The 22,685-nt window shown below is 40.3% G+C and overlaps 1 protein-coding gene across 13 annotated transcripts in view; it reads right to left on the minus strand.

Annotated features, from left to right (window-relative positions):
• The window catches only part of nrxn2b (neurexin 2b), a 592,065-nt gene that overhangs the window by 271,443 nt on the left and 297,937 nt on the right, over positions 1-22,685 (minus strand). For all 13 annotated transcript variants that reach the window (XM_019268034.2, XM_027287992.1, XM_027287993.1 and 10 more), the window contains 3 exons: positions 18,549-18,668; positions 16,720-17,101; positions 15,441-15,631 (listed from right to left, as the gene is read on the minus strand). In XM_019268034.2, the coding sequence (XP_019123579.2) occupies positions 15,441-15,631; positions 16,720-17,101; positions 18,549-18,668 (693 nt within the window). The remainder of the gene's footprint in view (positions 1-15,440; positions 15,632-16,719; positions 17,102-18,548; positions 18,669-22,685) is intronic.

The raw sequence follows: 22,685 nt of genomic DNA on the forward strand, positions 1-22,685 counted from the left end.
ACATGGCTGCGGTGTCATTAGTGATGTTTACTGTGGAGGTTCTTTTCCCCCAACATCTAAACGCTACTCGCAGCCAAGTGAGCATGTGTGAAATTCAAAATGCCACATCTAACACTGATCCAAGTGGTACTGCATGCATACATTCATGCAGCTTAGTGACCCAACACTCACTTTTTATTCATTATTTATTTTTGAATTATACTGTTCAGCATGAATTTTTTTACAAAATTAAAAAGAGCTCTGTACCATTTTTAGATTTGTTGACAGGACAAAAAGAATAGATTTGTTTTTCCTTCGGTGTCTAATAACACACAACCTTGGTCAGACTTAAAAGTCACTATGTATTTGTTATTATACATTATACTGTTATACTGTTAGTTGAGCATTTTACAAAATTACGCAGAAAATATCTAACAAAATATCTTGCAGCTTATTTTGTAAGTAATTCTTAGCAAACAGTGATGTGAGTAAGACATCTGAGTGTGCTACAAGTTGTGTTTTTGCCATTCATACAACTTGATCTATGTTGTTGGCTTACACTTTTTGAGACTGGTCCACAGTGAACCGGTTAAAACGATGAGTAACCATTTTCTTCCAAGCCAGTAACTGTGTCCGGGTCTGGCTGTGCTGCCCCAGCAGTGATAAATGCCTGTGCCGCTGAAGGACTGAGAGCGATCCACAAGACGGGACCAATTACAGCCTCCCAGACATCGCCAGAGACCACCACCTCCGCATCTCTACGGTTACCATAATGACCTCTCAGGGGCCACTGGGAGGAGTTGGGATACTATGATACGCTGCCCTGGAGAGCCTCTGACAGCACAGGCTGGAAGAACACAATAACATTTGCACTGGACAATCAGCGTTTTCAGGGGGCTTCAAAGTGAAATATAGGGCTTTTTGGTGATGCTTTCATTTGTCTTGCATGGTGTCAAAACCCATATATACAGCTTTGCTGATGCGCGAATTTGATCTGTAAGTCATGAGAGAGATAGGTGGATGACCTCAGGACCCATGACGGCTATTAATAACTTCTAGCAAACAGGAGCACTGACGGAAAAAAATAAAAATAAAAAATACAAATCCTGATACTTGATACAAGTTTACTTTCTTTGACTTGCAATGTGTAAATCCCTCGGCTGTAATATATATGTGTGTATGTATGTACTATTTGGTCAGAAAAAAAATAGCCAGTACTACACAAGAGAAAACCCCATAGCTCCAATTTCACCATTTTTATTATCTTTGAGTTATCTGCAAGAGGGAAGAATTTCAGGGGTGTAAGACCCATGACACCTATCTTAACATCCAAATAGCATTTGAAACACTGGATAACATTTGAAGTGCTTCAGCTTCTACAGAAAAATAATAGTGGTTTGGACTTTTCTGTCACGGAAAAGTTTACTTTTTTGGAGATATAGTGTTTAAATCCAATAGCAGTGTTAAGCTATTAATTTTATTCGGTCAGTACACCACTCAAGACAAGACCTGTACTTCATCCTTGCCTGTAATTGGCTCCCAAGTGAAGTGATGGTGTTGCAGTCTTTACCCATATCTAGCAATACTGTGATGTACATTATTTATATCCATCACAGAGAGAAGTTTGATAATGAGAAGAGGCCACGAATGCACAATGCATGGTCTCGTCTCTAAACAATAATCAGCTCCCTCTTGCCAATTCCCTGGCGAACACAAAGCCGACCATTAACTTTCATTAAATGCTCTATTAAGAACCGCTGCCTCCCTCTCGAGTCCTCACTCTCTCCCTCTCTCTGTTACTTGTGTTGCCTTCGCTCTCATGCTGACTCTAATTGACAAAGATTGAATGATTGCTGACGAGAAACACAAAAACACATGCAAACACACAGACGCACACATATGCTGTGGGCTGTGCAAATGAATGTGAGGCAGCAGCGGTGTGTGTTGTAGGCAGGGCCGAGACAATGGCAGCCAGCAGGAAGACGCAGGGATTGGGTGATTGCTAATTACAGAGGTGCTCCAAACTGCAAAGACGCCACAACACGATGACTGGTGTAGAGAATAAATGTTGACGCTGCGTGTGCGTAATTGCTGATGCTAAATCACAAGTTGTATAATTATGTCGTGTATTGTGTCTCTGTGTTTTGGATGTGTGTATCTGATAGCAAGAAATGTTTAGAATTCAGTACCAGAAAAAAAAAAAAAAAAGACTTGGAGGCATCTAAAATTGTAATTATTTGATACTGTAGTGACATGTTTTCACTAACAGGTGCATGCTCGCTCACTTTCCCTCTTCTATTGTAACCACAGGTGGTGAAATATATTTTCAAAGCCTCTCTCTCTCCCCCTCCGTCTTTCACTCACTCTCTCAATGTAGGCAGCTAAGTAAAATCCGTTAAACGGTGAAGAGACAATGAGGATGAAAATCATTGAAACACGACGTTAAAGGAGCACAACGTGGTCAAATTTATTTTCTGCATGTCGTCGACTCAATCAAGGTTCTTCCATATCACAAATTCACCCATGGCTGTAATAGCAAAGAAGATTTTGGGGGCAACTGTTCATAAACCATGCACATGGATGTGATTGGAACCAACCACAAAAATACTGGAAGTGGAGGTACCATGACATGCATCATCACTCATTATCATTTATGTATCCAGTACTTGCTTTTGTGTGATATAGTAATCAAACAGCATTATTATTTAAAATGTTCTCTATCAGTTCAGTGGTATGTCTGAGCTGCTGCACACTGGTGCTTTACAGCATATCTTAAGTAGCCTCTTAGCTGCTCTATAATCATTTACGATATATTTTAGCCTGGTGTATTAAAATTATACAAGCTGTAACTAACCCTGTAAGTCCCCTAAAGAGGCATATGGCCACATTATAGAAAAGATATATATGATGAATATTCAAATTTCTAATTATGAGACAAAGACAAAATAAAGTGACTGTTTGCCCCCATGATAATGTCTCGTTGACCCAAACACCATCAGACGGTATGCGAGTCCATGAGAGGGCTCTGACTATGTGCCAATGGCTGCTGGTGAAATGCTCTGGGAGATTGTATGGTGACACAGACAGGCATCATTACACACTTTCATGCTTCCATTCTCCCCCTATGAAATGTCACTCTGTATTCAGTGTCCTTTGCCTTGGCTGCGCTCTCTCCGTTCTACTGCACTTCAGTTTTTCACACTTTGCTCGGTCACTATCTTCTGCTCTCATTTTACCCCCCGTATTTGTTTTCATTTGCCTGTCCTCATGTCCCTCCTTCACTCTCACAATATCCTCACCTTGTCTTTCTTTGTCTCCCCCACATATCCCTCTCCCTCTCTTTTTGCTTTACTCAATTCTATCCCAAATGATATCTGACGCAAATGACAGTTGAGGTCAGTTATTCGGGCCTGTTTCACTGATCTGGTTTTCAGTAAGCATGTTAAAGCTGGCAGAAGTTGAATGAGCACAGACTGCACTTTTGAATTGATGTCTTCAGGTGACACTTTATGGAGTTGGTCCACTAACACTGAAGTAGTGACTGACTGTGGGCTTTCTGTTTCATATATAACATCTAATTCAGTTTGATCTCAGAAAAGAGAATCAAGCTGTGAATCAGACAATGGACCCATATCCCCAAGTAAAATCCAGAGCTGTCACTGTGTCCCAGCAGTTATTCTATTATTCACTGTCTATGGAACAGCCCTGAAATTGCACTCCAACCCGTCTCTGCTGCAACATTAGGAGACATAGTTGCAAATTAAATATCTAGAATTCTATACAAATAACTTTCATGACAACTATTCTCTCTCTCTCTCTCTCTCTCTCTCTCTCTCTCTCTCTGATTTACCCTTTGGGTCTGTCACAGTTTTTTAAGGAATCCTACTGTTTTGTGTTCTCTTGTAGTGTTCTTAAGTGGACCTTGACTTGGCCTCTGCCATAGTTGTAGTTGGACATAATATAATGGAGAAGGGCAGGTTTATGAAATTTGCAGGATTTACTTACAACCTCTCTTTTTCAGACTTTCCAAGAGAATAGAGAAGGAGATCTGAGAGTGTGAGAAAAAAACCCCAAAACAAAACAAATGCACCCATAACATTATCCTATTCTTAAGGGAGGATTATTACAAGTCAGCAATCTGCAATCTGCCAATGAGGCCCGAGGGATTTATGAATGACGTGGGACCCAGTAGCAATGTCCCCTGAATGATCCCAAAACTGGCCGTGCATATATTTTGAAAATAAAAGAAAACAGCAAGAAGTAGTGCAATTTGAAAGGGTTCTAAAACAGAAAGAGCAGAGATTAAGAACATTTCTTTGATTTTTCACATATTACCTCACCAACCACCTTTTGCACATTAACAGAATATTTTGTAGTGTCTACCTGCACTAATTGCACTATCTTTATTTTTCTTTTGGAAATGGCCCCTCATTTCGCTGTCTATTTTTTTCCATCATTTTACTGGGCTATTATTGAAAACAAGGCTTTTTTTTCTTGGCCCATCTGCCTGGAGAGAAGTTATAAATACACCATTACAAGGTAGACGGTCTAATTGCCATCCTCTTTCCTAACCTTTTGTTTGCGTGGGGAAGAATTTAATGTTGTCTATGTGTGTAACTAGGTTCATTTCATTTGCCTTTCCTACCATTTTTTTTGATGGATTATACAAACCAACAGCTAATCCAACAGCTAGTCACATGTAAAATGCTGTAAATGTAATGTTTTGACAGTTTCTATATGCTTAATATAATTGCATTGCATAATATTCTGTACCACTTATTGCCTGTTTTAAAGATAAGGAACTCACATTACGACACTACGGTTCATATTTTATTCACTAATAGAGCATTCAACATAATGTTATTCACTCGAATTAGAACTGGAACTAATGTGTTAGTATTGATTACGTTTTAAATTGACTGTATATTTGGCAATTTTGCTTGATCATTTATTCACAATAATTTAGTATTAAAATGGGGCTTTCAACAATTTAATTACATACATTTCAGCATGATCCTGCAATTTATTTCAGTTTTATTTGTTTTCATTTTCTTAATTTTCTCTCTAGTCTAAATTAGAAGAATTTAGACAGCACAGAGGAAATACTGTATACACATCTGTGTGTGTGCAGTCATAGATAGACAGATAACATTGGAAGAAGCGGCGTCTCTATCTTGACTCCACAAATGGTGAAGAAGCTGGCTTTTGATGAAAGGAAGAGATGAGGCGAGAGAAAGGAAAGGGGAGGGTGTGAAAATAGCCAAAGCTCTAAGTAATGCCATAGCAAATTGTAATGTAAGACAGGTCAGTGGGAGAAAAAAGCTAAAACACACTGCTCTATTGCAGCACTCAAGCTACCCAGCCCATCATTTATTGAGAGAGCACCGACACTGAGCAGAAAAATAGAGGGGATAGAAAAGGACATGGGAGGAAAAACGGATCTGGGAGGGAGGTGAGGGTTTATAAAACTGTGTGAAGGATCTATATATTTAGGCTCATTTATCTGTACGCCCTAACATGGTATTTGGTGTTGCCATATTGACTTTCAGTGAACTACACAACAAGTGACTATAATTAAGCGGTGGTTCACAAACATACTGTAACACATTTCTTCATCTGATAAAGATGTTACGTTAAATAACTGTCTTTAAAATGTGGATCTATTAGCATGTCTTGATAAATGATAATTAAACCTAATAGTTATGAAGAGGTGACTAAAAACATTCATAATGACGAGGATGAGAATGGTGTTTATGGCAACATCGCCAGCTGTGCTGATTATGTAGATTATGCAAATGAATGGTGCAGTGTGGGTAAACTCTACATCTCTCTCAAACTGCTTTCACTGCCCTCGCCATCCTAAAGCTTCCAAATGCAGAGTTGCTGTGTAAGAGGCTAAAGAAACTGAGACATTTATACTATCTGACGTTAGGCACTAATCCAGTTATGCTGCATGTGATTTGTTTGGTTATTATTATGCAAATTATTCTGGCACTGCTTTGGCAGATCTAAATTTCCTTGCTTCCTCCCTTTCTGTCATTCACAATTCTACACCAGGTGCAAACTGAGGCAATGTCAAGAGGAAATGGAATAAAGTACACATGTTGTAAACATACATACAGTCGCACTCATTCAAACTCTCAACCCGAACTGTACTTCAACACCTGCTTCACCATTTGTGCCTGAAACATTTCGAGCTAACTAGTCTCGAGGGAACAATGGAACACTAGAATCTTCCTGCATGAATGCAAAATAATTCAGCGAAACAATTTTTATTATCAAATCCGTTTAATTCAAATTGAAAATGTCTACCAGTGTGTCCTCCTGACATTACTGATCTGCCTTATTATATTCAAGAAACCAACACTTGCTACAAGAGAACAAGTACAAGGAACCACAATATATTGGCCAAATTGGAAGTATTTCATTCTGAATAGTGAAGCTGAAAAAGACAACCTGCTTTTCTTTATCTGATTTTCACTGTGCTCTTGCAACTACGGGGAGAAAAAAAAACAACAAAAAGAAAACACACAATTTTGGCTTAAAAGCTGCAGTGTGATGGGCTCAGACATCAATGAAGTAAACATGCGCCCAGCATACCTCTCTTTGAGCCTTCATGTCTTTGTCATAAAAGAATTTTGATAAAACAAAACACAGTAAAAGTAAAATAAGCTGTTGGAAAAATACCCTATAGAAATACAAACTGCCTGTCTTTCTTTAAGACAGAGAACTTGGGGAATATTTTTACTGAATTGAACACACTTTATGGAAGGTGCAGCCAGCAGCCATTAGAGAAGCTATGCTCCACAATGGATTTACTTGCTAGATTGTTTTTCAAGTTGAGTGTCATCTGTTTAAAACCTTGAAACATTTTAGCCGTCAAAGGCCTTTCAGCCAACTGTAATACTCTGATGACATACTCTTATAAAGGTTACAATCACGACAAGCATGCTTTTTAAGAAAGACCTGTAATCAGTGTTGGCTGTACAACATAGCAGTTGCAGTATTTTGTGCGGTTTCCATGGCGGCAAAAGTTGAAATGAATTGGATTTCAATTTTCACAGCTGGGCAATGAATTACTTCAGTATGATCACATCTCTGACTTGTCCTTCACTTGATATTTCTGAACCATCCTCTTGTCACTGTAGCCCCAGAGATGCTTTAAAGGCTATTCACAATGACGTGATGTTATGGATGTTGTGAAGGAGGGTAATATTAAGAAGCAAGTGAGAGGGAGAAGACAAATGTGTTCTTCTATAATGGAGTAGACCTTGGCATTATGGTAATGACACTTCCTCTCCTCTCCGTATAAAAGAAGGACAAGAAAACCCTCAGGATGTAACAATGTATGTATATATCGCCAGAGGAAGAATAGATTATGGTTTACATCCGCTGACAAAGGTTCTCTTTGAATACCTGTAAGTGAATATGTTACTGTACTGGTGACAATGTACCCAAGAGAACAGGGGATGAGCATGTGCAGCAATAGTGGCAATGCGCTGCACATGACGGGCAACTTAACCAGTGCTGCTTTCTAGCCCCTTCAAGGCCAAACGCTGAAATGAATGAATGAACAAATTCATCAAGGCCATGGAAAACAGATTTTCTAAGAGGTTAGAGCCATGATCTTTCTATCTTAGAATGTGTTCACTACCACCACTTTTACCAAATATATCCCACACTGCAGTGTCCTTGTGGAAGTCACAGAAGCCTACAGTGCTGCTGTACTGATTCTCATCTTGATCGCTTATAGAGAAGGATAGCACAATATAAATCCTTCTCATCGAGAGGGTAGCAGGCAACAATGATTTATGGAATATGACATTAACATTGCAATTAAATATAATAAGGAGACAAAAGCTGCTGATGGACACCAGCAGGGGGTTGCTATCAGTCTAAAGAGGGAGGCTCGGCTGGCACAAGGGACACCTGAATTAGCAGAGCAGAAACCAGCGGGACAGAAGGACTCCTGCTTTTGTGGTCCCAGAAGCAAAAGTTCAGGTGTGGGAGGAGTTTGGAAAGGCCTAAAGCTGTGAAGGAGAAATCTGTCTTTAGATCCCCTGTGAATCTGTGCCTACTGCATCGAAGGAATACAGAGTATCCAGTTGATGACCCCAGGCATAGAGGTGCATTACTGTGCCAATTAAAAGGGATCCTGTTTCTTAGTGAGGGTCATATGAACAAAGCAATCAGTGACACCAGCAGTTGAACTGAAATTGTGGTTAAAATGAGTCGGGTGAAGATCTTAACAATCTTGGCAAGTCATCCACATTTCAATCCTCACCTCGGCATGAGCCTGGCATACTGATACTGATATTGCAGATCAGGTTGCCAAAATCAGTTTCCTTCACAGGATGCCTAACCTTATCCTCACTGACAGGGTAGAGTAGAACCGCTGGTCTATCGCATTGACAGCTATGGTTTACATTCAATTTGGAAGTTGCGTATGGCTACTACCATGTAAGATGTCATTGATCAAAACATGCCCACTTCCAGGAGGAGGAGGAGGAGGAGGAGGAGGTCAAATATCTCTAAGGATCCTAATATCTGAAGTGTAAACCAATTCTGTCTGGAGATAAATAGCTATTGAAGAGAAAAACATAAACTTCTGGAAACCGCTGTGACAAACTGAGTACACTTACTCTCTGAGCCTGGATTATAGATGTACATAGTAAACTGCTTTGGACCAAGGCACTCAGCTCGCAGGAACTCGACTGAAGTTGTTTACTGGCTCTAGAATTGGCAGGTACTCGAGAAGGTAGGTCGTAGTGATGCATATTATAACAGCAAGCCTACAGCACCTCTGCAGTGTTGTTACTGTATATTTTTGCATACATGTACCTCAAGATATTTCCATGTTGTGCTTTTTCACTCCGGGGAATCTATGTTGTACATACACATGTGTAAATTTCACAAAACACTGTTTATAGTAATCCAACTGTTTGATGGGGTTTGCTCTTGGGTCAGTCTGGGATGTGTGTGGTGCCACACGGTAGTTAGTATCAACGCAGTAAATAGAAAAATCCATAGATCACATACAACAGAACAATATAGCAAGAGCTAAGATCACCATGGCCATCTGCTACACATCTGATTGTGTTTAAATACATATAAACATGCAAATTGACTACTGGTCTCTCTTTGCTGTGTACTGAAGTGATTCCATTCAAAACTTCCTCTTTGCACATGCTGTATAGTGTATATAGTACATCAGTATTTGTTATGTAGGTTTCATCTGCACTCTTATTATTTATTTTTACTCTAGTGCTGAGACTGTACACTGTTTGTACTGTACTTGGATTAAGTGCACAAAAGCAAGGAACAAACATGCATTACCTTTCTTCATTGGGACTGCTTAATTGATGGACAGAGATCAGTTTCCATTACATTTACTAAGACTGCATGGTGCATGGTGGGTCATGATATTAAGCCAAAATTAAAAAATTAGTAGTATAACTGCTGCAAAAGTTATACTGCAAAAAATCCAAACCAGCATTATTACCACGGATATGATAGATTTTAAAAGTTATGGACAAAGAAAATGAATATCTAACAATCTGCACCTATTCAGTATTAAGTAAGTTTTAATGTCTGCCCCATTATGATAATTAATCAGCTGTCAGAAATCATTTTTGTACAATGGTGAACACTTATCATCCTTCAGCCTTTCACATTTGTGCGGCTGATAAAGGTATAATTGAAATCCAGAAAGCATTCAGCTTCCTGCATGATTAGAATTAGTGTTGTACCTGGTCTGCTATGATGCATGAAGAGGTTTTGGTATTGTGACAGGATTAGGGACTAGCTTAGCTTACTTTGACAGACACTGATATTCACCAGGAAGGAGAAGAAAGAAATGCTTTGGGGTGATCAAATGGCTTATCTCAATTTTACTGCTGGCAAGAGCAGAGCTCGTTAAAATGTGTGTACCTGTTTGTCTTTCTCTCCTCCTCTCTCGCCCTCCCTTGCCAAACCTCTCCTCCATATTGTGTTTCAATTTGTTCTGCTTTTGTTGAAAAATGGAACATACTCAATGTCATCTCTTTACAATTCTGCACAAGTATGCCTCATTAGCAAGCATCTTCAAAAGGAAGGGACAGGCACTGTCTGAATATTGTACACCAAATTATTATTCCTCCTCCTCCCTGCATTTCCTCAACCTGAAAACCTTTTAGATTTATTCTACTGTTGTTATTCCTCATTTCATGTGATTGTCTAATTTTAGTTTAATGATTTAATACTGACAATATTTTTGACATTGTCCTGTTCTCGTCATAGTAAAGCAGGGTATTCCCGTTGGGGCAATGAATGTTTGTGTTTACTTGCTTGTCCACAAGACCGACACTGTTTACTTCAGCTTCAGCTTCACGAGGAAAATGCAATATGCAAACAGAGCAGCACTGCAATGACAGACAGTCACTAAAATATACAGACTTCTGTTTGGTTTGCTTGACTAACTTTGATCATTTATTGCTGCAGTTCTAATCTGCATGTTATGGTTTTAGCCTAACAGAGATCAATCAGTACTGTAATGTCAAAGATAAATAATTGTTCCCCAAAATTTAGAAACTGAGATTTTAATTTGTGTTGACAATATAAGTTCAGTACATGCATGCATATGTTAATAAAATGTTAATAATGCAACAGTGACTACTGGTATGACTCTTGCATTTGTTTGTTGTGTGATGCTATTGTGGGAACATCCAATAATAAAAAATGTTACAGGACACATCCTTTTATTGGCTTTAGTCAGCGGACATTCACTAATTATCTCAAGTATCTTTAGTTTAGGGTGCTGTTTACTAATGCATACATGGCCAATAAATCACTATTCAATTAATTGTGATACCTTGGCATAATTAGTATAAACAAATAGAGACAAGTCTCTAGTTTCTGTCCAGCTCAAGTGGTATTACTGGGCGAGTGTTTGTTAAAATGAAGACATATCATATAAACCCCAATGCTTCTCATCACAAAGACGATGCTGCTAATTGTTTCTGCTATCCTCCCCAGAGGAGGCTGCTTGTCTTCTGGATAATAGTCTTGTTTATTTGTGGTAATTATAGTGAAGTCTCAAAACATACATAGTAATTACTAATTTTAAAATGCCACAAGTAACACCTGGCAACAATATAGCCTGTTTTGGTACTGACAAATGTTTGTATCAGACACTAGTTTAGAGTTGAAACATTTCACGTCACGAATGTAAAATAAATGAGACCAGTGCTCCGTCAGGTCAATGTGGCAAAATATCAAAAAGCACTAGTGAAACAGGCAAAGCAGCCCTGACAATATGAAACATCAAACAGCATGGTGTTTGACACTTTGCTGCAGAGATTGAGGGGATGTGTTTGATGAAGAAAATCCCTTTGACGCTTTTGAATTTATTCAGTGATAATTAACTTTTTTCTAACTGGAGCTGAAGTAGTGGCTGGGGAGGGGTGTTGTTAACGGATCCCCATTGGTTGACATCTCAGGAAGTCACATGATCCCTAAAATTAGAAAACTAAATAAATAAATAAATAACTGCAGCTGAGACATGACAGATACAGCAAACTGTATCAATTCATTCCTTTGCCTCTTTTGATAATATATGCATCTGGTAAAGGCCACGACGAGTCACCAGCCTATAATATCATAAAACAAGTGTATTTTTTCTGGAATATGCCAATCCATTTTGTTTGGCATGCTTATTGTGCGCTTCTGTCTGTGACAAACTGAACAGGTAAGAAGCTCCACTCTTACTGGCCTGTGAGTAACAGAGCACCCACAAAAATTAGTTCTGACCAAAGTGAGAACAAGTTGACCCAGACATGCAGTCCCAGTTTGATAATGATGTCCTCTCTCCCTACACTCTTTTTTTTTTAGCATAACACTGAACAATAGTTTATCCAGCTAAGAGTCAGGCCAGAGTCAGATATGCTTGTCATAATGTGTGTAATATAGCACAACTTCCTGGGTAACTCGCTGTTTGGTGCCAAATATCATATTCAGCTCATCATGCTTCATGGGATTACGAAATGATTTTTCTTTATCATTATATTGTAAAGATTCTCTGGCATATTTGATAGCTATCCTTTTAAACCGTGTTGCACTGTAGATTTCACAAGGCTATTTCAGGGCAAGAATATGGCAATAACTTGTGACTGTTGTGTTCTGCAGGTTGGAGGAATGACAGGAATGACAGAGCCACATTCGCTGTATGGTGATGTTTAACATGTCTTCTTCCCACTTGCATTCTCTATACAAAACTGGATCCAGTCAGTGCTTTCCTGTGTGTGTTGTTCCCTCACCATACTTTAGCTGACAAAGAAGGATGCCTTGAAGATTTTTTCCCTGTCCAAAAACAAAGAGACGTCAGACAGAGAGCACAAAACCTATTTTCCCCATTTTCTCTGGGCAATTACACAGATAAAGGTTGGAAAAAAAAAAAAAAAAAATTCTTTGAAATGTAGGCAGAAATGCTGTTAAAAAAAAAAAAGATTCTGAGAAATGGCCTATTGTTGCTATGTCTTCTGTGTTTCATTTACAAAGCTTAGTGTATGACTGCTGAACAGCCAGAGAAGCATACATAGCATACTTGTGTGTGTCTGTAGGCACGTCAGAACAACTCTGCATACCATGTTTGGCATATGTTTATGTATTTATCTGGTGCTTTGTTCTTGTGTTCATGGCACTAGTGTTTGAGCTGGGGAATGGTCACATCAGAACTACAGAGCAAGGTTTGAATGTCCAATTAGACGAGGGAATTGAGGATAGAGACGTCTTCTCCCCACTCAAGTCCTCTGAAGCAAAATTTACAACTATTATTCTTCCCACTAGCACTGAAATGCCTCAGCCTCCATCCCCTTCAGGGAAGAGTTGTTCAGATACAGAAAAGGACCCCGGAAAATGAAGTTTTTGAAACAACAGCTCACAAATTAATAATGCAGATAGAGGGTTACTCCCCAGCCATGTATACTGCATTGTGATTGGGCACTGAAAACGGCTGTAATATTGAATATGCAAATTAAACCATTGTTGCTTGGCTCTGTGATGAGCAGCTGAGGGATCTTGTCAGTGTACGCTTGGTTGGTGGTTTATAAGAAAGGACGTACAAATTTCCAGTAATCACTCAAGCTGAGTGAGGGAATGCTAATACCAGTTGTATTGCTTGGAGAACAGTGCCCAAATAATAGGAAGACAGATTATGTTTACATTTTGTTAACTATAGTGACAGCTGAGAGTGTGTATCTTTAGTGCTTGGGGGTAGGATATAAAAACACTTTGGCTTGATTAGAAAGAACAAAGTGCAACATGACTGCATATGGTGGGAACCTTTGAATATTGGGATAATGCTTCCTGCTAAGACTCAAAACAACTTGGGTCCAACACCTGCAGGATAGCAGCACACTTCCTTAAAAAGCTCACTGCCTCTCTCTTAATGATTCCCCTGTCTAATCTCAGAGTTGATTGACAGCAGTCCTTGCCACAGCCTAGACAGAAGCAATCAATCAAAAACAAAACCCGCCTAATTACAGACATCAATTACTTCACTTTACTGTAGGCGATCGCCCGAGCAGATATGCTGCAAAGAGTGCACTGATGCACAGGAGACTGGTTTTATCTATCAATCACACGCAGTGTGTAATGAATGCATATTATGCTGCAGCTTGCTATACTCAAAAACCTCGAAAGCAGCCATTCATTATATCTAGTAATTACTGATGCCTCTATTGACATCACAGCCTTGTAAGCAAACAAAGCATATATGACAATAACATAATTAGCCATGTACATGATACACGTTATTTGCATTTGATCGTGGAATTTAGAGACGTGAGTGCTAATTGAATGTCTGGTTTCACACTCTTCATTCCCTGTTCCTATGGCTTATGAAAGCCTCTTTTGCGCTCAGTACCCTGTCTGTAACCCAGAGTAAGGACACTCGTGCCATTCCACTGCATACTCCCCCCTTTTATGATTATCCTTTTTTAATTGCACTACGCATCCCCCAAAGGACAGAACTGAAAAATAAAAAAAAAATAAAAAATGTTTTGACTCCTCGCAGCCTTCGGTGGCCTCGAGGGCGCACCCTGATTTCTGATGTGTCTTACACAACAGGCAGTACCCTCAAGAACACTGTGGGATACGACACAGGGTAAATCAAAGTGAATCATCTACAGTTAGTCTTAATACTAGTCCAGACAGACACTTGAAAGAGTTCAGCACTGGTGATGCTTCCCTCTCTGCACTGTTGTCCACTGTCAACATTCTGGTTTTTATATATGTTTTTTTCCATGTGAGCATCACTTTTTCTTCTTTTTGATTCTCTACTTTACTTTCCATACTGTCTTTCGCTCCTTGAGAAACCATTCTGAAACATCCAACTAGCACAACAGCAAACCTGGCTTCTGAGGTCTGAAGCCTACAATTACCTGAGCCCCCAGTCTCCCAGGAGACCATATTCATACTCCTATATACCTATTCATACTCAAGTGCCTTGTAACCATGGCTGTTATTTCAAGATAATATACATATTTTAAAGTAAACAAACAAACCAAGAATAAGTAACGTGTCACCATTGAAAGATAGTCACTGGTATTGTCGGTGAAAGTCAAGTGTGCCCAATGTGACACTTTTCCCCCATTCAGACAGGCAGTTCAGTGGGAACAAGCAAGTGGAAAAAAAGGGAGCAAAGCACAGAAGGAGGAAGTGATAAGCTGTTATTGTTTTTGGTATTTTTTTTTTTAACCTTAACCTTGGTCAGTGTTGTTGGATTTGGCTCATATCGGGATACCAGTTGGTGAAGGATATTACTTTGTTATTGCCCTGTTCCTGTAAAGCTAACATCTGCTGAAAGAGAGGGTATCATCTTTCAAGGTGAAGAGGATAGGCTAGCACAGATGCTGCCAGGCTTCTGTTAAGTTTTATTTCACCCCCTGTCCACTCTTGTTTGGCAAGCACATTTACACTTGGCAGCATCATTTAGTTTTCTCTGTTTATCCTAGGCTATTGCACTGAAACGTCCAAAATTTCAGCCAACATAAAAAAAAAAAAAAGCAAACAAAAAACGGTGTACATAGTCAAGCAAGCACAAGCAAAATCGTGTAGGTCTTGGATTTTCTGAGTCATTTCAGTGTAGCGGTGTAGAGGTGAAGTATACAAATTATAATTTATTGTTATGACAACAATATCTTTGTCAATTATTTAGTTCTCAAGATATCTTTTAGAAACATTCCTCTACAAAACACAAGAACTCCTCACTGACTAAGAAAACCAATGGATGTACCTATTCTTAAAGCCACAGTCATCCTAAAAGTGGTTCTAATTTAGATGGATTTGAGCTGGCATGTGTTCATGGCCGTGTTCCAACAACACTTAAGGGACAGACCAAGGATGACACTGAAATAGTTATTTCCTGTCAGTGGTCATTTTTTCTGGAAGAATCTATCACAGAGTGCTTGACGGCCTGCTGTTACCTTTGAGGTCCAGGTTGCGGGCTCCATTGGAGTGCTGAGTAACGGTGCGTGAGTCGATCTTAAGCGTATGCACATTGTTGGCGTCCCGGGACACCACCACGTTGTGCCACTGGTTGTCGTTGAGTGGCTTGTCCGAGTTGCCCTTCATCAGCGACGGCCCATTGCCGAGATCAAAGACGTAGTGGACATACCTGCGGAGAAAGATATCAGAGCAAGAATTATGTCAGTGTGTGTTAATTATAACTATAAAGAAAGAAAGAAAGAAAGAAAGAAAGTCACACAAGGGCTGGGAGTTCTCTTCAGTCTACTCACTGATTTGACATGTAAATATAGAAGCCTGCTTTTGTCTAAAAGCTCCCGTTTACCCAAAGGTAGACGGGGTGGCACAGTTCCCTCCTTCACACAAATATGTCTTTTGTGTTTCAGGTTAAGGCTATTGTAGCTGTTTCATTCAAGGTATGTGTTGTTTTGTTTTTTTCTGCCTCAATTCCTTTATGTAGCCTCTTGTCTTTGTGTGACAGAGGCAGCTCTGGCTTTTGTTGTTGTAACAGTGCTGAATATAGAGAACAAGAGGACGAGAGATACACAAGCAAAAGCCTCTTTTTGATACTCTAATTATGAATACAGCTTTTCGGGTGATCATAATTCACACTTTGAACCAGTGTATTTTGGTTTGTGCTAGCTTCTCCAAGCTTTCATCGAAAATTCACCCAACACTTCTCAGTACTGGCAGTCTAAGAAATGCTTTGTGCTCACTATTATGCGTTAGCAGTTACGTCAATGAGTCTGAAAATAAATACCAAAGAGTAGCAGATTATAAACACTCGCCAACATACACTATAGTCACCTTCATCCAGCCAACGCTGATTCATAGCAGCTTTAAATGACTCATTGATTGGAGTTGTCTTTGAAAAAAAGACACCATGTTTCCATATATATTTCATTTTGTTTCTAAGAACATGGACTTTAGATAATACTTTGTGACTCCTTTCTTGATTTGTGTGATGATCAATTGACAATTGACCTCACAAAAAAAAAAAAAAAAAAAAGCCATTGTGAACAGTGACTGTTTATAATGGCTTTTTTTATTTTTTTTGACAAAAGCAGAATGGAAGAGAATTAAAGCTCGACTGAGCTATAATTCAGAAATATATTTATTATTGTCAAAAACAAAGAGGCATTAGGGAAAGTAAGAGCTTTTCTTTTGTGACGGAAGATAAACATAAAATGCTACATTTTAACTTGTCTTGTCATCGCTTAAATGAAATCGAGGACTCACCCCTTCACCAGTTCCACAACAATAAAGTCGCTCCCGTCACCAGAGTTGAAGAGCATCAGGCCATCAGGCGTGGTGGTTTTGAACTGAAAGAACAGGTGCATGGAGGCGTAAGCTTGTAACGTAGCTAATGCTAAATAGCTGCCTTTCGTTCGAAATGTCACCGGATCTGCAATGATGTGGCGCATGCCAAAACGGGCGTTCAGTTCACAATAAGAGATGTCTCCATTTTTGCACTGGTCTAGATAGGGCAGCCCGTTGAAGGTCAGGCCCTGGAGATGGCCAATGAAGTTTGAGGGCACCACAGATATAAAGCGCCGTTCAGTCATGATGCCGGTCTCGATGTTGTGGAACTCGAGACGTGTGTGGGCACCAGTCATCTGGCCTGAAGTGGTGAAGAAGACAGAAAAAAACAAAACATCAATGTAATACATCTATTGCATTCCTCTCCATTAGGCAATCTAAAGCATCCTGGGGAAATGTTGAGGAGAATGTCACATTATTAAATCATAAAAAATTTTAACCATTCGAAGATGACAAATTTAATACATTTTAAAGCACAGTTTAACTTTCAGTTCAAAGTTAAACTTTTACCCTCTGTGGAAATCTGATGTCAAACTCTATATAATCATGGAAAAGTTATGGCAATATTAAAATGCTTTAACTATAAAGCACTGTTCATCAAACTCTAGTTTACGGTATCTGCTATTAGTAATTTAATGATAAGCGCACATTATATAGTTTTAGCATATCTTTGTTACACTTATTACATTTTAAAATTGATTATATTTGCTTGGCAACAGTGGGTGTACAGTATGTGGTTCTATTGTATAGCCTGGGTATATCCTGCTGTGAAGACAATTAAGCATAATATTGCAGAAAATCTCTTGTTACTGTGCTGCACGCCACAATTTATATTGTGTTTACTGGGAGATGTGGAGTAATGAGCTTGGCAAGATGCCGATTATAATGCCTCCAATGCTGAAGCCTGGCGAGCCCTGCAAGGACTCCCTGGGCGCTTCCTCACTTTCTTTCTCAGGAACCAGTTTGTGAACCAGTCAGAACTTCACAGGGTCATTCTTTCTTGGCCTCAGTGTGCTTACACTCTTTCCTTTATGTAGCATACACCTTTTTCCCACCTCTTCCTCATCCCTATGCCCTTCCTTCCTCTCGCCCGAGGCTATAACACTGTGAGTGCCCGTGACTCCACCTCATCTCTTGACCTTTTCATCCTTTTCTTGCTATTTTCTGGCAGCACCTGTACCTCTGTATTTTGTACATACTGTAGGTGCTCACCCACAGTCAGCACATGCTTATAAAACATATTCCTCTTTCATTTCTCTTGCACACTCGGTTTAAATTACATATTTCATCCTTTCTGCTGTTTATATCCAAGTATGGCCATGCAGGGGTTGCAACTAGCATGTTCACCATTTTCAGTCTTTCAAATTAGTCATACTGCGAGTCAATGTGGGTAAGATCATGACCACAGTTGGGTATTAACTTTTACCCTCCAAATTACTTATATTTCTGCAATATTATGACATTTGCCAGACATTTTTAGCTCTGCTACCACTCAGCTGCTACCACTCAGCAACCATTTCAGCTTAATAATAAATTAATGAACCATATGCCACCCCCATGTCTGATTCATAATCATAATTAGTCACCTTCCATTTTCAAATGAGTTATTTTAATGACAAATGGCAAAACAGTTGACTTACTGTGGGATAATGCATGCAGATTTGTGAATACATCCTCACACTGGGGTCTCATTTGCTGCCTCTGACCCCATATGAACCCCTCTATGTACAGTACTAAACACAACTAACCTTCCACTGTGACATTATCCACAGACAGCTGCAGGCTCTTGCCTCTTCGCACCACCTTCACAGTGTGCCACTCATTGTCGTTCAGCTTCTGCCCCGCGAACAGCGTCTCAGGTCCTTTGCCTGTAGTGGGGGGGAATTCAAATCACAAACAGCGCAGCAGGAATTGCTGTGTGCGCCTACTCACGCACGCACGCACACATGCACGCACACACACGGAGTCCATACACAGTAGGTGACAGTGCCAGTGGAGAAAACCTGCATGTTTGCAAAGCACATTTACACTATGGATTCTCCCAGTATACTGGAAATGAAAGAAATCAAATATCCGGCCTGACAGACTGTAAAATCGAATGTCTCAAAAGCTCACAGTGTTGCAGCAGGATGTCATCAAAGACAGTAGGACAAATAAGTCGTAACCAGCTGAGGGAGTAGATTAGAACAGGCAGCCAACAATGACTGGGGATGCTGTGTTACAAACATTATATGTTCTGCTTTCACAGAGCATTTCATGTCTCAGTTTAGCACATAAAGGACGCTCTTCATGTGGGAGATCAGAAGGTTTAACTGCTGATCCTCCCAACTGCTCTGCTCTCCTCCCAAATTCCCTCTTCCAGTTCTCTAGTCCCAGTTCACCTCTCCGCTGCTCACCTCCCTTGGGGTTGTTTCGCCTCTGCCACTGAAGGAGACAGTTTGATGCAACACCATACAGGGTTGCAGAAATGCTTATTAGAGCCATATTTACATCAGTGTCTTTTCAAAGTGGGGAGCAGCCTATTTATACCCTGTCAATGACAGAGCCTTATTACATCAACATTAGAACAAATTGTTGGTGTGAGGGGGTGACAGTGGGAAAAACAGTGTGGACTTTGCAGTCCTGAATCCCTCTTTTAATGCACCGTGATGAGTTGATGTGATTCATGGCTAAAATCAAGGCATTGATTGGTGCTAGTTTAAGGATTCAAATTGACGTGCATGAGGGAGAAATTGTGGGATATGACAATCAAAAGAATATCATGCCTCATGTGGACTCAAAAGACAAATTGAAGGCTCACCAGCGGTGGGCACGCACAGTGTCATGACACCAAGGTGAAGATAATCAGTGATAAGAGGGAGGAAAGAGGATTCTGTAAACAACAATATAATGAGGGCAGACTTCCACCTCGTTGGCAGCAGGGCAGACTGAAATAGCAGAATGCCGGAGGAGACCAGTCACTTCCATTAGGCCACCTTCTGTAGTCTCTACGCTTTTAGACAGCTCGAGAGTGGGGAAAGGGCCATCGTGGCTGGTAAATAAAAACAATGACATCAAAAGACACCAGCTTTCTTAGACCATTACCACTGATGATTTGTTTCTTACAGATTTAATATTAGAAATCCCACAACCTAAACTTCCAGCGACAATGGCTCTTTTTCCTTCTGGCTGGCAGGAGCATGAGTTTATTATAACAGGTGCCTGAGTGGATGATATAGCACAGCCTGGCGATACATGATTGTCCCTTTCCAGCTGTGTGGGAAATTATTTAGTCGAGAGGGGAAAAAAAAAGGTCCCATCAATTGATGGCCCCGCCTGGCAAGAATACACACATGGCCCACTGGAGAATTGTTTTCCCATTTACTCTTGTTACTTTTTTATTATATAGTTTTTTTCATGGGCTTTTTGTCTTCAGCCACATGAAATTGGATAGAGAGACTTGTGATCACACCATGTGTGAAGTAAATATAAAGCAAAAAAGGCTACTATATTGCTGCAACGAGAGCAAAGAGAGAGCAAAGAAATATGAAAACGGATGAAGATGAAGAATCCAGGAAAGAACTAAAAACTCAGAAAACAGCAGCAACAGAGTTGGCTGGCTGGCTGATGTAAGATCGTAAAAGTTAGGAGTCTAGTGGAGCACAAATGAATGGCAACGGCTGCCCTTTAGAATAGGGGCCATGTAATATTTATTTGGCTTGGCTGCTACAGGCCGCAGGAGACCAAGGGTCACTGTTGCACACATAGCAAGAGCCATTTGGCCATAATACCACTAATAATGGGGGGCAAGAGATATATGTGCTGCTCTGGTCGGGCTTGCCAAGCAACAAAAAGCTGTGGACAGAAGGTGGTAAAAGTCCAGTGGGGGACCTATTAGGTTGTAAGGGCAAAGTGTGTCGCACAGTAACAACACTTGAGGAGAAGCACAGGAAAGTTTGGGATGCAAGTCTACTGTCACACACACTAGTCTCCAGGGTGGGTTGAAGGGATCAGTGGCAGAATAATAGCTTGCTGAAAGTATGGCTCTAAAATTAAAACTTTAACTTACAGAATTTGGAATACAGCATTTGTGCATTGGCTTCATGCCCAGGTCATAATGCCTTCGGTATTACTCAAGAACACTGACTGCCTCAAAACCACATATTGATGAAGCACATGGTGTTTGGCTTGGGGCAGAGTATTGATGACAGTGAAATGAAGCACTTCACTGCCCAGGTAACACTGCAAACAAGAAAGCTGAGTGCTAGCTGTCCAGAGTTAAATGAGCCGCTAAGCCTTTAATGCAGCCACTAGCAGAGAGAGAAGTACTCATTGCTTGAAAAACAAAGGGGGACGCAGGGCTCATTAATAAAAGAGCTGGTGATTAATAAAAATGCAATTAATTCTCATCCTGCCACTTGTGCCCTCTCACTTTGTCTTGGAGATCAGCAGGGTAAAAGGCTGTGATCACATAAACATAAGCTTCCTCTCCCTTCATCTCCCCATCTCTTTTGTTCCCATCCCATTCTCAGCCCGTCACTTTTCCTTACACCTTCTAAATGTGCCGCATGGGAGCTGAAGAGGTGTCAGAGAGATTTCTTAACTAGTGTAAAAATAGCCAGGACTGTGGATTATTTTCATTGACTGTGTCAGCACACCATAAATGAGAGGTGTGATGTTTGCAGGCTGTTGCATAATTACCAGCCATCCATCATTGGTTGCTGTGTTCTCTCTGTAAACAACCTTGATTAATGCAATCGGATCAATGGAACACAAGCTGTCAGCTAATGGCTGCAGGTTGTTGCCATCAGTCTCTATTCAGGCTGTGTGGTGGCTGTTGCAGCAGCGAGTACTTGGACGCAGTTGTATAATTATTATGTATAAACCCTAATCAAAACAACTTCAGAGAGGGAAGGTGATCATCAGTCTGCAGTGGGCAATGATGGCAACATTTCTAGCAAGACAATCAGGAAATGAAAGATGAGAAATGTTTGTCTTCTCTGACTGTGCAGAAGTGCTACAGAGATCAAGATGTCTCTCAGGCCACTGATGGAAATGTGTGCAAAAGTCTGAGGTACTTAAAACAGAAGGATCATCTGACAAACTGAATGTTTCCAAGGGAGATGAATTATTTCCCTCCTGTTTATGTTCATCGCAAAAACCTCAACATGAACTGAATATGACAAATTACCACCATGAGGCATGCTTCATTTTGTTTCTGTTGCATTCTGCATGAAACCAGAGCACTGTGTGGTCCAGCTAACATCCCAGTTGTCTCTCGGAATCATCCTCGACTGATGTTGGCCTCACAGCAAACCCAGCGAGCTTTACCGACATAATTGTTGAGCTAACCAGTGTGCCCAAGTCTGATGCCTCGAAGCTAGCCAAAGAGGAACGATCACTGATAGCCACTGAAATGGCCATAACAACAGCGCCACAGGCAGTCTGTGGTGAATCCACTACTGGTGCAACAGTGGATGTCAACAGAACAAACCATGAGTAATGTAGCCATCCATGGGGGCAAGCCATTGAAACAAACCATTTGTCAGGGTCATTCAAGCATATGTAGTTAGAGCGTTTTGGTTGTAGGGGTCAGGGCTAACTGGAGGATGTGTCGGCAAGTCAGTGGGTCGTGGTTTGCTTAGAGGGATTGAATGTGATAATGTGTCAGAGTGAACAAGAATGTTTAGACTAAAATCCACTCAGTTACACTGCTGCCCAGACTGAGCTGTTGGGGGAAAAAAAAAAAAAACTATGTTGAAATGCCACTGGAATTTTAGAATATAGAGCAGAGATAACAATGCATTCATGTCTGTTATACCTCACTGCAGCATTGGTCTCCGATCAGACCTCACAGAACTATATAATTGTAACACTGAACAGAAAAAGATCCTGTACTATAGAAC

The sequence above is a fragment of the Larimichthys crocea genome, chromosome XIV (genome assembly GCF_000972845.2).
Source record: "Larimichthys crocea isolate SSNF chromosome XIV, L_crocea_2.0, whole genome shotgun sequence".
Taxonomy (NCBI): domain Eukaryota; kingdom Metazoa; phylum Chordata; class Actinopteri; family Sciaenidae; genus Larimichthys; species Larimichthys crocea.